Here is a 15,594-nt window from a genome sequence, read left to right as displayed (position 1 = left end):
ACAAGAAAACACCATGTTGTGTAGAAGCTGCACCACAAATAATCAAGCTTTTTGGTCACTGGAAAAGAGCACCACCTATTTTTTTGCCTGTGAAGAGATAAACTACCAAAGTATACTACAGAATTTTATTAAGAGCTGCAGAGATCAGGCTTCCAAATTCTAAAACACAGAAAAATACCATCTTTAAATTCTATGGATTTTTCTGTTTCTTCTTGACTACTAATTTTAACCAGCTTGATGTATGTACATAGAAAATGTGGTAAGATAATTTTTAGACTATTCAGGAAAATCAGTTTAATAATCAGTTTTTAAAATTGCTTATGGTTATCAAGTTCCACTTAAGACCAAATGAGTGAGGCATTCTGTTGATGGTATAGGAGAGGTTTGGCGTAAGAACAAATGAGTTAATTGACCATGAATAAATGTAACTGTGACAGTAGGAGCTTTGTGCTGTCAGAGAAGCCCAGTTATGGTGCAGTCTCCCAACAGGAAACCTGATGGTGTGAGAAACCTTCCAAACTCAAGGAAGGTACTTTGGTGGGATTAAAAGCACCACATGCCACCACAGTGGCAGTTTTAGCTGCCTTTTTTCTCCTTGAACTTCACTGTAGTTGAAATGCTTGTTAAGGTCGTGTGGATATAGCAATAAATTCTAGTTCAATGTGATCATATCCTCCCATTGCTCATTTGCACGTGACTGTGACTGGTAAGTTGGGATTCTCTGTGCCATATTTTGCCATTGTAGCACTCCTGAGGACTCTGCTGAGGAATGGGCTATGCAACAGTTTCTTTCCACCCATGGGTTTAGCAGCAATATCAGGGGTAAATACTGAAGTATTCCCATGACAGTGAGCCCATGGGGCACACTTTAGGCTTAGGAAATGTTGAAGTCCCATGGGATTGTCATCAGCTTGCAGAGCAGAGGTGTGGGTTTGATGCCTATGTGCTCAGCATACAGAAAATTATTACAAACAGCAATTTCATCTTGGATGGGAGGTTGGTTTCTGCAGTCAGCTTTAGCTGGCAGTGGAGGTGTTTCTTTATGGGGTAGGCCTGCCTGAATCAGCTGAAGAAAGCATGATCAAAGTAGCTTATTTTTTATCCTTTTCCTCTGTACGATCAGTTCTATCAAATGGTACAGCTGATCTCATTTAAAAATGTTCACTGAAAAGTGGTTGAGTCAGCTCTGGTTAGTAACGAAGCGGAGGACTTAGGCTGAGAAAAGCCTTCAGTCTGGGTACATTCTACTGCAGTAATTTTGCAGCCATGAGAGTCGTGCAGTTTTGTGTGATCCTGTGTATGCATCCAGATTAACCTGTGGGAAGTTATCCATGGGAGAGCTCTTTGTGCGTGGCAGCCCAGGGCAGAAGGTGCACTGTAGGAGGGACTGAAGCAGTTTGCGCAGGGCTGACTCCTTCCTGAATGCAGTGATTTGAAATGGAGTCTTATCCAAATCTCTACGGGCACCTGCTGTTGCTCTGGATGAAGTGATGTAGCTCAGCTATCTCTGTGTATTCATGGCTGCCTGCCAGAGGTTATTTGGTGAGAAATGTTTTAGGGAGCGTAGCCTTTGCAGATACCAAATACCTTCCTTAAGTGCCCCGGTCCTACTCTTAAGTTCTGGTGCTGCAGATGGGGTTTTCCTGCATGTTTCTTTGACCATCATCTTCCTTTTCCCCCTTCTTCCCCACCTGCCCTAATTCCTCCATTTTTCAACACCTGAACTGATAGTTATGGAAGCAGAAAAGCACCATTCCCAGCCTGCATTTGTATAATATCAGTATTTCCTCCCTGTCCCATCTGATGGTACAGAAGTTGTCCTGTTCCATTGCAGGTTTCCCTAATGGGTGGGGGAAGGAGATGCTGTCGTTCCCCCTGTAAACTGATGTGTGTGGAGGATGGGACTAAGCATATGTCAGAGGTCTGTGGTGCTTTAGTTTTCCTGGAGCCTTTTCTCACCCCATCCCTCCGCCTTGCAGGCCATGGTAGAGACAGTGAACAACCTCCTACAGCCTCAGGCTCTGAACGCGTGGAGGGACCTGAATGCAAGCGAGCAGCAGCGTGCGGCCACCAAGTTGCTGGACACGGTGGAGGACAGTGCCTTCGTGCTGGCTGACAACCTGCTGAAGACAGACATTGTCCGGGAGAACACTGACAACATCCGTAAGGAGCAAATCCCATAAGTACCGGGAGCAGCCAGTGGAAGAGTAAAGACTGTGAAGCCTGGCTTTGGTCTTGGTCCCTAGATTAATTGGAGAGCGATTTGTTAGATATGTCTTGGGCCTTTGTCTGAAGGACTTCAAAGTCTTTCCAAAAGAGCCTAAAGGAATAAGGCAGCTCTCTACCCTTGAAATCCCACAGAAAATGAGCGCCTGACCTGTCTTTATTACTCCCGGCTTTGAGGATATAATCTGTGCTAGAGCAACAAGAGCACTGCTTCACAGGGGGATTGTTCATCGTAAGGCAATTGTATTTCATTTCATACAAATTTGTGTCTTTATTCAGCTGATTGTTGATTTTAATTAAAAAACAAGCATGATGGAAAGCACCAGCACTCCCACTGTGCATATGTAAAATGAGAACAACTCTTCTTTCTATTTCCATGAATACAGATCCTGAGCGCTGATAACATTTACAGAAAGTACCAATCGCCAGTGGCAAAGAACTAGTATTCTCAGATTTTCATTTTAACTGTTGTCCTTAATATCCTGAGGTTCTTGTTTACAAGAACTGGTTGTCTTTTGTCTTCCACAGAGAGTAGAATTTATTTGTGCGCCTTTTTTTTTTAAATTAAATTTAAAACTTCTTCAGGGCAAAGATTTAAAAAGAAATAGGAGCCCAAACACATTCTAGCATGCAGCATTGTAAGTTAATTCCCCTCCTCTCAGCTGGTTGGAACACCATTTTGTAGCTTTGAAATACCGTGTTGAAGATTATTTCAGGAGAGATTTTTTCCTTAGTGTCTGTCTCCCTTGCACACAGAACTGGAAGTTGCAAGACTAAGCACAGATGGGAATCTGGAAGATCTGAAGTTTCCCCAGAACATGGGCCATGGGAGCGCCATTCAGCTGTCAGCAAATACCTTGAAGCAAAATGGTCGAAATGGTAGGTCTGGCACCTCAGGCCACATCAGCCTCATGAGGCTGTCATGCCTTAGGCATTGTTTTGTGTTTAACCATTATAAGTTAAATATTAATTGCTGTGTTAATATTTAAATTAACAGTAGTGTCATTTGTTCATGCCCTTGATTGCAAGCTACATTGACTGACTCGGAATGTATTATATTGCTAAGTGATTCACAACCTTCCAGAAGTATTTTGTGATGGTAAAAATGCATCAGATCCTTAATTTATGGGGCTTCTGTGGCAGTGTGCTGAATCCAGAGAAGTGCTTTTAACTGCTGATTTCTGCAGTAGGACGCTTCAGATGGGATAAGAGGCTCACTTCAGTAAACTGCTTCACAGCAGGGCACCGTACAAATATCTGAAAAAGCACAGGGAGGAAAACAATGGTAGCAAATATTAATAATGAGTCAACATGGCAGAGAAGGTTGATTAACTGTTATGAATCTAAATCTTTAGTGCCTTTGTGTATCTTATGAACCTCCTGATACAGCATAAATTTTAGATGATGTTATATGTGAATTGTCTTCATCCTGCCAAGCCATTTATTTCCAGATCAGGAGTTTGAGCAGACACATTTGTTGATCTCTACAGCCTCATTGTAGACCAACTTTAAACCCATAGGATTCTACTGGTGGGCCCAACATGCTCCTGTTTCTGAGTTCCTTTAAAATTTAATCTGTGTGCAGGGAGCAACACTCATATATGGGCTTTGGTCACTGCAGGCAGAACACAGAATTATAGAATAGCTTGGGTTAGAAGAGACCTTTAAGATTATCTGGTTCCAACCCCCTTACTATGATCAGGGATACTTTCCACTAGATTAAGTTGCTCAAGCGCATCCAACCTGGCTTTGAACACTTCCAGGGATGGGGCATCCTCAGCCTCTCCAGGCAAACTGGGCCAGTGCTTCACCCTCCTCTGTGTAAAGTGAAAAAACATGGAATGATAGGGCAGCATTACAACCAGGCCAGATGTGTTAAAATTTCTATAAATTTTAGACAAGTTCGGTCTGGTAGTTCAGAAAGAAAGTCTTGCCACTGTCTTGCTTGCACATAGGATTTGAGGACAAGCATCTCTTTGAGAGACAGTTTAACACTCAAGATGTGTAGCAAAACTCCAACAGCGCAGGACTTTTACTCTGCTATCTGTTGGCAGCAATGAAAGGAAAGTTTTGTATTTTGAAATACAGTAACTCTGGAGTTCTGTTCAAAGCAGAACCCCATCAATTTTCACCAGCTTGACACATGCCCAGAGGTCACCAAAGAGCTACGAATAGAATTATCATAAAAGGATTTAGGTTGGGAGGAACCTTTAGAGTCATCAGTGCCTCACCTTCCTCAGATGCTGTGGTAATTCATATAGGAAAAGAAACATACATCTCCACAACTAATACATATTAAGGCAAACTAATCACATTTCATTCCTATTTATAGGCTGTGAAATAATGTGCATAGCAGAAGGCAAACTGGATGGTTTCAGTTAAAAACAGTTGGCTGGTAGACTCAGATTTCTACAGGCTCTCTAAGTGTGTTTTTCTGATTATCTGATTGGCAAATTAAGGGAATAAATGTATTTTTAAATGAAATTTCTGAAATTTCATTTTACTTGTCATGTGAGATTGGAATTCTGTTGGAAATTCTGTTGATTTCTTCTCCCAGATTCGTCCCTACATTTTCTTGAGATAGTCTTAATTTATTACCAGACTAAATTATAGTTTTATATTGCACCTGTGCAACATGTCAGCTTGAAACCTGTTTCCCAGTTATATCCAGGAGAATAAAGTGATGTCAGGTGGGAAATGGACCACCTGGCCTCTTTTTTTCTGAGGCCAGTTACACCTACTGATGCCAAAAATAAGCCCACCTTCCCTATCTGTCTTCTGCTCATCTGTTTGCTTATAAAAGTTTCTTCTGGAAGAAGGAGCTCTGCCCTTGTTATCCAAGGACTGCTTGTTGCACCTCTTGATGCTCACTGGAATTGGCAAGAGGTGGCTTTTCATATGCCACATCCTGGTCCTTTCACATTTTCTCAGAGCAGTTTTGAAATTGGTTAAGAGAAAAGATTTACAATCTAAAAACCAAAAAGCCACCCCAGTGACTCAGCCTGGCTATCTAACCTTTTACCTCTCTCTAGGTGAAATCAGGGTGGCTTTTGTGTTGTACAACAACCTGGGCACCTATCTCTCCACGGAGAATGCCAGCATGAAGTTGGGAACAGAAGCAATGTCGACCAATCACTCTGTCATCGTCAACTCTCCTGTCATCACGGCAGCAATAAATAAAGAGTTCAGCAATAAGGTTTACCTGGCTGATCCTGTGGTGTTTACTGTCAAGCACATTAAGGTGTGTGAGTTCAAAAAGCACTTCTCTTTTTTTTTTTTTGTTTCTGAAATGAAATGATGCAAAAGTTGGCTGCTGTGAGGCCCCCAGCAGTCCTTGATTAGATTTTGAATTATACTTTTGTTCCTTTGCACTTTGTGTTATTTATGGAGAAGGTGTCTTTTGCATTGCATTAATAGAAGTAAAGAAAGTGTCTCCTTTGAGCTGATGCCCATTGCTCAGTTGCTGACACGCATCATTCTGTAATTAAAAACTACCAATAAATTAGAATAGACCATAATGTTATTTTATCATGGTGGCAGGGGATGTTAGAGGAAAGTGGAATTACAGTGAAAGAGGACAGCTAGTCCTCCTGCTAGCCAAGCTCAGTTGTTGCAAAAGTTGATTGCTAAAAGCAATTAATTTCACTGCTCTGCAATGCAAATGAAGCAGTCGGGTTTTGAAGAGCTGGATTTAGTCAATGTCAGAAATTAATCAAGAACAAAGAACTAAGTTTGCCTTGGCAAAGAGTGCAGCAACAATCTAACTTTGTCTTGTATTGGAAAGTAATACTTGACATATAAACCACTACTAATTGTTTATCTAAAATTAAAGGGTGAGAGTTGCAAAGAGCCTCAGTAGTGCATTTAGAAATCTCTGAGAGCCTATCATTGTTATTGCATTTATTAATTTCTTCCCTGCAGCAGTCAGAAGAAAATTTTAACCCAAACTGTTCATTCTGGAGCTACACGAAGCGTACAATGACAGGGTATTGGTCCACCCAGGGCTGTCGCCTCCTGACAACTAACAAGACACACACCACTTGCTCCTGCAACCACCTCACCAACTTTGCAGTCCTGATGGCACATGTGGAAGTTAAGGTAGGCATTGCAGATTCACAGGCTGCCAATGCACTGGGCAGGAAAAGTGGTCAATGTGTGGCACCATTTCGTTACTACTAATGGAGCTGAGCAGGGAAGTTGCTGTGTGACGGTAACTCTGAAAGCAGAAACCACCTGGTGTAAGTCTTCCTTCTGCTCTGTGGTGAAACAGGAAATAGGCACAACAGTGCAAAGCCTGTCTTGGGTTCTTAGCATGGGCAGCTCTGAGCTGGGGACATTAGTGAGCAGGTTTTGCAGTTGCCATATCCTTTGCTAACTAGTACAGAACATTTTCTGGGTGGGCTCTTTCTCATAGGGTCGTTCCTGTGTCACCAGGGAGTAGCAAGGTGGGCGGACAGAAGCGTGCAGTCCATCTTGTGAGGTGCAAGGTTGGGTGTCCTGCTGGCAGCAGCTGCACATACACTGCCACATGTATGAGGTGTGTGTGTGGAGCCAACAGTGTTTTCCTCCTTCCAGCTAAGGGAAAAATACATTGTCTGCATCTCACTGTGTGACAGAGAGATGCAGAGTGTGGCACATGAGAGGGAAGCTTCTGATACTGTCCTGTATAGACTGGGCATCTACTTGAGGCCAGTACATGACCAGGTGGTTCCCTTGCCTACATTTATGTCCGTGGTGTAAATATGGCTTTTCAAATTACTAACCCCACAGGAGCTAAAGAAGTTAATCCTGAGGGTAGATGTTCCTCTTGGTAGCAGTGATTTTGGGACTGTGGCACACATTTGGGATTTTGCTCAAGAACAGGAGAATGGTTGAGATAATCCTCCATTTCCAGAGCTGCCTTGTCTGTCTTTGGTTGAGAACAGTCTAAACTGCTGGAGAAAGAAGAGAAGGTTCCGATATCCAAAAGATTTTTGCCTAATAATTTTCTTTATTGCATTGTCTCCATTTCATGGGCCTGGCACAGCAGCAAAATCCACAGCTCTGAGATAGATATGGAACTGGCATCTTCCGTGCAGGCAGAACTTCTCAGATTCACTTGCATGACCAGCATAACCACAAAAGCTATTGCGATCTTAAATCTGTTTTTTCTCAAGTAGTCTTCCAGTTTCACTGCTCTGTGTATTTCTGTTCCACTTAATAATCTGAAGAGGAATGTAAAGACCTGCGATAAAATATATATTAAATAAGCATCATGTATGACAAAAGTTCTGCAAAAAAATAAATGGGAGCCTGGGGGCACATTTCACACAACAGCTGGGTCCAGCTGAGAGGGGCAGGATATGTCTGTTTCTCCTGCAAGTTATGGTAACCACTTTATCCTGCTAGAGTCAGTCCTAGTCCAGGAAACATGCCATTAGATGTTTGTGCCATTGTCTGGGAGATGCCTGAAGAAAAAGCTCAGTTAGACCACATATTTACAGGTTAATGGCATTCTGCAGTCCAGGTCTGTTTTTGCCAGTTTCCTGTAACTGCTTGAATTTTCATAAAAAATGTGTGTTTGGCTCATTATCACCCACCTGGAATTAACAGATATGCCTGAGTCACTGAAGTCAGAGGCTGCAGCTGGGAAGTGCAGACAGTGATCCACTCCACTGGTGTGAATGCGGTCGATCCCTACTGCATGGTGCAGATGCAGCCCGGTGCTCAACAAGCCTCTTCTCAAAATGCAAATAGGTCAGCCTTGTCTGCACTTTCCATCCGAACCTTGTGAGACAAGTAGAGCTGTTGTTATCTCATCTTGCAGGAAAAGTATTGTAAGACCCTTCCTCGCCCATGTTCATCCAGCAGGTTGGAAAGAGCTGCAGCTGGAAGCTTCCTGAGTGCCAAGCAAGTGTGCTATTAGCTAGTGGCTGGTTTTGGGTGTTAACAACTGCCCTCAAGACTTTCAGGTCATGTTTTATCATTTGGCTGCAGCCAAAGTACCATTATTGTAAGAGCCAAATTGGGTCCACTTTGTTGACTCTTATATAACCAGACAGCTTCCTGACATGTCCACTTCAGTGATCATCCTGGCCTGAGGGCAAAAGCAGGGCAGGGCTGCCTCCCACATAACACAGACACATATTTCAGGTATAAATATGCAGACATTTGCAACTTGTCCTGCCAGCTGCTTGTCACCTTGCTCATCCTGGTGGCACTGTCTCGCTCCATGGTGGAGGTGACCATGTGGCTCTTGGCATAGAAGGTGGCTTATGTGACATTTCTTATGCCATTGTAATGAGTTGATTTTAAAGTCTTGGCAGCACAACACCTGCTGGTTTGGAAAAGTGGAGCTTTAGAAATAAATGGGAGTTGTTGTCATTCATTGACTGATGCTCACTGCTCATAGATATGCTTTTGAGCCTTTTTTTGTCTTGTGGCTGGTTCAAAAAGGCATTCCTCAGTCATTCCATGACCTGTTAGTGTTCTTGGAGGTGGAATGATCCTTGGGGAAATGATGCAGTGTGCTTCTGCAAGACCCCTTAGACCAGTGTTCTGGCAATAACCAGGATCTCTTAAAAGGACTGTTGTACCCACAATAAATAATAATATTTTGGGAGTTTTACAACAGAAACAATTTTCTCCCATGATTGAGATTTGTAGTTTTCTGATTTTAGTTGTTTGGATTTTTTGGATCCATAGGGAACATTCTTTACCTTAAAGAGTATCCACAGCACCCTGCCTAATGAGACTGAAAACTGGGCATCGTGGGGAGCAGACATCATAGTCCTGCTAATCAAAAACAAGCACCAATTTGACAAGTGTCACATCTGCTCATGAATGATCTCCCTGCCTGGTAACATGGCACAAGAGCGTGTTCTCCAGAGGGGATCTTGGTGGCTGCTCTGTGAGTTACGGGCTGCGGTTTAATTATTAGCAGAGTGTGTGTGACAAGGTGGAGCTGGAAGGTAGAGTCACTGAGGAGAGATGATTGATGGCCATCTGGCTCTCCAGTTTGAAAAAGCAATGTGTCTTTGTACAAAGGGACAGAAAATACCACCAGCTGACCATGGCAGCAGGGATTTATTGGTGTGCTTGAAGAGTAGAAGTTGCTAGAATCAATTCTGGTCTGACTGGGACAATACCTGATTAAGAGGAGAATTTAATTTGAAGGTGCTTTCTGCCTGTTAAAATAAGATGGTCTTGTAGTTTCTTATTCACCCACTGGGGTAAAATAACAGTGTCCAAGACCAAGAGCTGGCTGTGCACACGAGCAGGATGCATAACTGCTGTGAAGAGCAGTGGACCCTCACCTGCAGGTCCCCTTCCAGCCACTCTCTATAAAAATATGGTGGCTCCCATGCTGTGGAACAAATCCCATCATTAAATAAGCCATCCTACCTATGTAATTGCTGTAGAATTATTCAAAATTTACAAGTTGTTTTTCATAAGCTTGTGCTTTGCATTGTACTAATTATAGCAGATGCATCTTAAATGTATCATGGGAAAATTATGCAGCCAGAAAACAAGTTCAGAGCTGGTGGGAAAATGTAATTTAAAAAACCACCCTAACCAGAATAAGCAAAGGTACCCCCAGGGTAGATAAATGTTGCTTATCAGTATGTAGTGAGTGCCAGATCTTACTCTTCTTTTTAAATACAAATACAAAGGAGTAAAATAAGAAAGGTGTTTTGACTGTTGCAATTAATAGGAAAGTTTGAGGTGTTTTTCTTTACCACAAACAGATTACACTGTGCCAATTATCTGGGGAGTAGAAGCATAAGGCAAGCTAAGGAAAGAAAGGAATAAACATATATGAAGTCTAAGTGGAATGTTACAGTTCGTTGCCTAAAGCAGTAGAGGAGCAATCTGGAGTTATTGCAGATAACTCCAGATAACTGATCCTGTGTTCTAAACTTTGTGTATCTCACACTGGCAAGTGCTAAGCCTTGATCTGTGTCTTGCTGCACCCTTCCTTTCTGGCTGAGAGCAGGGTGAATGTGAGCAAAGGCAGTGGCCATGGTGTGGTGGAACCATGTCCCAGCTGTCTCTCAGCAGTGGGCTAAGTAGGATAGCACATCACTGTGACAGCAGAAGCTGATGACGCTGTGACCAGGCTTTTTCCAGAAACACACATTTCTGGCAGCTTGGCAGTTTGGCACAACTTCTGTAGCTCATTTCTTGGGTTGGAGATGCCATGTGAGTAATCAGAGCTGCCTAAATCCAGCCATCGTGGGAGAGCAGGATGATGGATGCAATTATTATTCCTAAGCCTCACCTCCTCTCCACAACTGAATTTGACCTTAGATGCCTCTCAGTTGCAGTGGGGTTGCTGAGTACAGTGGAAATAGTGGAATCTTGCCACATGTTGTATTTGCAGTAGTGTCTGTGGCACATGGTGAGGTGAGGTCTGTACCCATTTCTCTATGCACACCTGTCCCCATACAGCTTTGTTCTGGGTTTCACTTAGAATGACTGCTGCTTTTAGCAGTCACTGGAAGGCTGTTGCATTTCTGGGGAGAAGTTTGTGGGAAAGTTCTGTTAGGAGGGCTTTATCTTGCTGAGGAGGGCAGAAGAGGAGGAAGCTCATCTGTATTGCCCATGCAGAGTATGAAGGCAGCTTTGTGGACTAAGGCAAGAAGAGAAAAGATGACTAAGCCACCTTGTAGGAATGCTCAGGGATCTGAGCCTTGTTGTGAATGGCCAAAATCAGAAGACATTAATATTGCACAGAGGCTTCAGGTGGGAATTTCGCTCGCTTTGTTCCTGGGTTAGGACCTGTTGGTGTCAATGATTGCATCACCTTTGTATAGCCCAGAGGGAATGTGTACCAGGTCCATGGGTGCTGTATTCACTGTGGAGCATGGCTGCCTACCTCTCTGGGTGCATTACTGGGGAAGATGGAGAGGATGGGTGCTAAACCAAAGGGATACCCCCAGCTCCCCTTGGTCAGAGAAGGGGAAAAGCTCCCTTAAAGCCTCTCATGCTTTCATAGCCACAGCAGGTGATGCTTTTAGTCAGCTTGGATGTACTTCAGGAATCCTTGGGGTTTCCTCCCAGTCCATGTACCCCAGCTGGTGCTTTTGACACATCAATAAAACCATCTGCCTCTTCAGTAACCCTTTGCACACAGCCAGCAAAGCCAGGTCACAGCAGTAAATCTTCTCACCACCAGAGATGGGGGAAAAAGGGCAGAGAGACCCTGCATGGCTCCAAAGACCTACAAATCCAAGAAGCAGCATCAGCAATGCACAGAAGTTCAAACCTGTCCCACTTGGGTTTCTGCCCAGCCCAGCACTCTGCCAGCTCCCACCAGGCACTGAGCGGTCATATTTGAGCTAGTTTGATGACATTGTGTTTTTATTTACTGCTTGTTTATTCTTCCACCCCCAAATATATTAATTCTTCCATTCCTGGAAAGACAGATTAGGCAAAGGAATGTGTCCTTTGCTGCTGGCAGCTTGGTTTGGCTGCTGTTTTCTTCTACTGATGTTTTTAATAAGGGAGGAAATGGCTGTTCATCTCAGGGAGAGCCATTCTGTCATAAACTGACATTCCCCGGGATTTGTTTTTATTAGCTCAGCTGTGGTGTACAGGCACTGCCAGAGCTGCTCATTGATTTTCCCAGCCTGGATAATATTGGGGCTGCCTGCTCACCCTGCTGTGTTTGCGACCAGTGTTCCTGTAACTCCTCCTGCACAAATCCCTGTCAGCACTCTCCTCCTACTGCTGTTGGCCCCACTGGAACAAAACCAGGTCTTTATCCCAAAGCCAGAGACATCTCTTTTCACTGAGCTTTATATGTTCTAAATCATAAATGTAAAGCAAACTTACTATAGAAACCCTGTCACTGAAGTGTTTTGTTTTTTGTTTTTTCTTCAGTTATTTAGTAAGTTGTTCCTGTGCTAAAAATAATCTGTGTGTCGGCTTATTCTGTGAAGTGAGTGTATCTTCGTGGTAACAAACCTCAGTGTCTTGCATGCTATGCCACGTAGCACCAGTCTGGAGAGCCATGGTGCATTTGGGCAAGGAGTTATTTGGTTGATGCTGTCAGGAATTGTCTCTTGGACTGATACCTGGTATTTCTCATGGACTCTTTGGGTTGCCCAAGTATTTGGGAAAATAATTTAGAAGCAAGAGGTGACTGTTGTCAATACACTGTTGGTCTCAGATGTATGTTGCATGCTTTAGAGACCCTAGGGTTTTCATGGTGCTGGAAAGATACTCGTATGGGTCTTCTGGGTATGGCAGATCCCAGAGGGTTGTGATCAGTGGCACGGAGTCCAGTTGGACCTGAGCAGGGAGATCAGACCAGACAACAACACTGGTGGTCCCTTCCAACCTTCACCATGCTGTGATTTAGTGGTTAGCATGCACATTAAAGCTGTTCTATCCTCAGTCAAGGTGTTTTGAACAGTGCTGGACAGGTAAAGAGAAGATTTGCTCTTCTTGCATTTTTCTGTGGTTAAGAGACCAGGCTTGAAGGCTGAGACCGCCATACAAAATCTTGGTGTGCCTTATATCATATTTAACCCTGGAACTCCGTATAACAACTCTGTAAGCCAGGTTATGCTGCTCCTTATTTGTCACACAGCAATCAGGTGATAGCAAGGAAAAGCTCACGGCATTGGGAGAAGTTAGCACTATTGTTCCCTTTCCCATATTATTCTTATTTCCCATATTATTATTACAGTGCAGTAATTTACAAGTTTCAGTCTCCAGAAAAAGGCAAGTTGCATTTTGTTGTAGTTGCTGGTGTACAAGCTCTGGATGTGCCTGCCCTGAGGGAGCAGTTGGTACTGCCACGGGAAGGATTCCAGTGCTTATCAAGTCTTCCCTGATCCATTGGTTCTGCACTAGCACCTGAAATTGGGCATCTCAAACAGGCTGGAGTGTACCCAGCCTTTAAAATTCAGCTCACTTCTTCCCTTGGACTTTACTAGAAAAGCTACAAATTCTTTTTTTTTTTCCCCTGAGGTGTTTTTAAATTGCTCTTGTTCCCAGTTCATTGTTATCATTCCTTGCAGTTTGTTCTTCTGTGAGTTTGGGGAGGGAGTTTGTAATTATGGAGAAGTTGTTTTTATGGTTGTTCCCCAGCACTCTAGGGGTGAGTGTTATGTACATAAAATCAGTATTATCTTTACAATAAATATTAAAAAGAAAAGCAGTAAGAGTGATAATAACAATAATGATACAGCAATTAAGCATATTTACTGCTAAGCATGGTGAACTTCTTGGTCAAGCAGCCCTTCCCTGAAACAGGTAAAGACCCTAGATGGTAGGATCCCTCTTCAAGAGTAAAAACACCTGTAGTTCCTGCATCATGTCTTAACTTCAGCAGAGTTGTGATATTGTGATAAGTGGTGCAAGAGCTGGGACCTGTGAGACTTATCTCACTTAGGAGAAGAAGCCCTTGGAGAGTTTTCCCTGCACTGTGCTAAATTTGTCTTGGGATGGATGAATCTGGCCACATTTGGGTGGGGTGTGTGCATCTGGCCGCAGTCTGCCTGTTTTCTTTCTCCCTGCATCCACCTGCATTAGCTGCCTTCTCCTGTTGCCCAGCCCAAGAGCTCTTGGTCCATTCAGCCTGGCAGGCCAGTCTAATCAGATGAGGGCTTGTTCAGGAAGATGTTCTCCTGCCATTCCCCTACAGCCTCAGACAAAAGAAAGAATGATTTGCAAGGTGCAAGGTTTGCATTAACATTTTTCCGCAGAGTTAAGAGGGATGGATGATGTGGAATGACACTGAGATAAAGCAACGCGCAGCTGCCAGGGAAATGATGTGCTTCATCTTGTCAGGTTTCTGGGTGCTGCTGGATGAGCTGGCTGGAATAGGCATTTCTGTCATGAGCCACAGAAAGCACACAATGATTTCTTGTCTCCCTGTTGGACTTCTGACCTCTAGTTCCTTAGGTATTGGAAATAGTTGGAAAGAGATGCAAGGGGGTTTGGGCAAAGGAGCCATCTGTCTCTACACCTCCAGGTCTTCCTGGAGACAAAACTTCCAGCATGGAAGGAATGGAGCAGAGGAATCACTCTCCATTTTCATTATAATTTGATGCCTATCACTCATGCTGGTGAAGTCAAAAGAGCTGAAAGGTTTGAGATATTTCTTACAGGTGCCAACACAGTAGAGTGTATATTGGGAAAGGTCTGATATTTGATGCGGCTTTATCATTGGCAAGTAGACAAAGAAAATGGATAATTTAATCACCTTTTCCCTCCATCTGTCATAAGCTTTTATGCCATGGAGAGAAAAATATTTCCATTTTCCCCTGGCTTTTTGAAGTGTGACACTATTGTATTTGCCAGCCTACATAATGCCTAAGTCATCACAATGCCAGAAATGGTGGAGAATGTGATTACCATTTATAACACAAGTTGGTGGGCCACAAAGCTGGGCTTCGAGCTGACCTGGTCTTTGTAAAATGCCCCCAGAGATGTCCAGCCAGTTTTTTCCCCAGCTCATTGACTCTAATGATTTACACCCAAGCTGTCACCTTGTGGCTCACCATGTATTTCTTGTGTTTTATTTACATTTTGTTATACCTATAATTTCACATCTGGTAGAAGCTTGGGGAGTTACAGGTGAATTTTACAGCCTGAACAGGGAAGAAGGTGGTGGGATACTCTCACCAGGAGGGTTTCATCACGTACCTCCTCTTTCCATGAGGGACATGCAGTGGAAATTCAGGAGCAATGCCAGCAGTGTTTTGTCAAGAGAGCCAAGGCTCACCTATCCTGACGCTCGCAAAACTTTGTTGCCTAGTTATGCACTGGCTTTGTTTGCATGGCTTTGAAGTACATCCATGTTAAAAGTTCATCACAGGGAATCAGTCACTTTCCAGGCTGTCTTAAAATCACTGTTCTGTTACAGTTTAAAAGCAAATTTGTGTTAAAAGGTCTGTCTTTTTTTCTGGGTAATGTTCTTAGGATCAATCTGACTTCCCAAGAGTTCCAAAATATTAACTCCAGGGTTTGAAAAAGAAAAATCAAACTTCATTTCTCCTTTCCCTGTGGTAAAAGAAAAAAAATAAAAAATTAAGCAATCTCTTTCTTTCCAAAGTCTCCAAGCTCATACATCTCTGAGCATTTAAAGAGAGTCTTTTTTCACTGTTGGCAATGATTGTAATGGACTCGCAGTTGTTGGACATGATGTTGTTAGCATGAAATGCTTTCTTACAATCAAATCACTCTGTTCAGTGGTTCTGTATACTGTGTGTCCAGGCACTCCTTTGCCATGTGTAAGATGGAGCCGCATGCAAGACTAGCCCTGTTATCTCAGTATTTTCATCAACAGCATATGTTTCTGCAAGGTTTTGGGGTCTAAGTCTGTTCAGTGCATCTGCAGCTTGCAAGATGCATTGGAGTCTGTGTTTCAGGTTG

General features: G+C 43.2%; 1 protein-coding gene across 11 annotated transcripts in view; it reads left to right on the top strand.

The window, feature by feature from the left end:
* Positions 1-15,594, top strand: part of ADGRL3 (adhesion G protein-coupled receptor L3) — a 496,471-nt gene that overhangs the window by 416,490 nt on the left and 64,387 nt on the right. For all 11 annotated transcript variants that reach the window (XM_077782989.1, XM_077782978.1, XM_077782980.1 and 8 more), the window contains 4 exons: positions 1,980-2,163; positions 2,983-3,105; positions 5,259-5,467; positions 6,148-6,324. In XM_077782989.1, the coding sequence (XP_077639115.1) occupies positions 1,980-2,163; positions 2,983-3,105; positions 5,259-5,467; positions 6,148-6,324 (693 nt within the window). The remainder of the gene's footprint in view (positions 1-1,979; positions 2,164-2,982; positions 3,106-5,258; positions 5,468-6,147; positions 6,325-15,594) is intronic.

Source organism: Lonchura striata, chromosome 4 (genome assembly GCF_046129695.1).
Source record: "Lonchura striata isolate bLonStr1 chromosome 4, bLonStr1.mat, whole genome shotgun sequence".
Lineage (NCBI taxonomy): Eukaryota > Metazoa > Chordata > Aves > Passeriformes > Estrildidae > Lonchura > Lonchura striata.
Note: the sequence above shows the minus strand (reverse complement) of the source record. Positions and strands in the feature narration are given on the sequence as shown.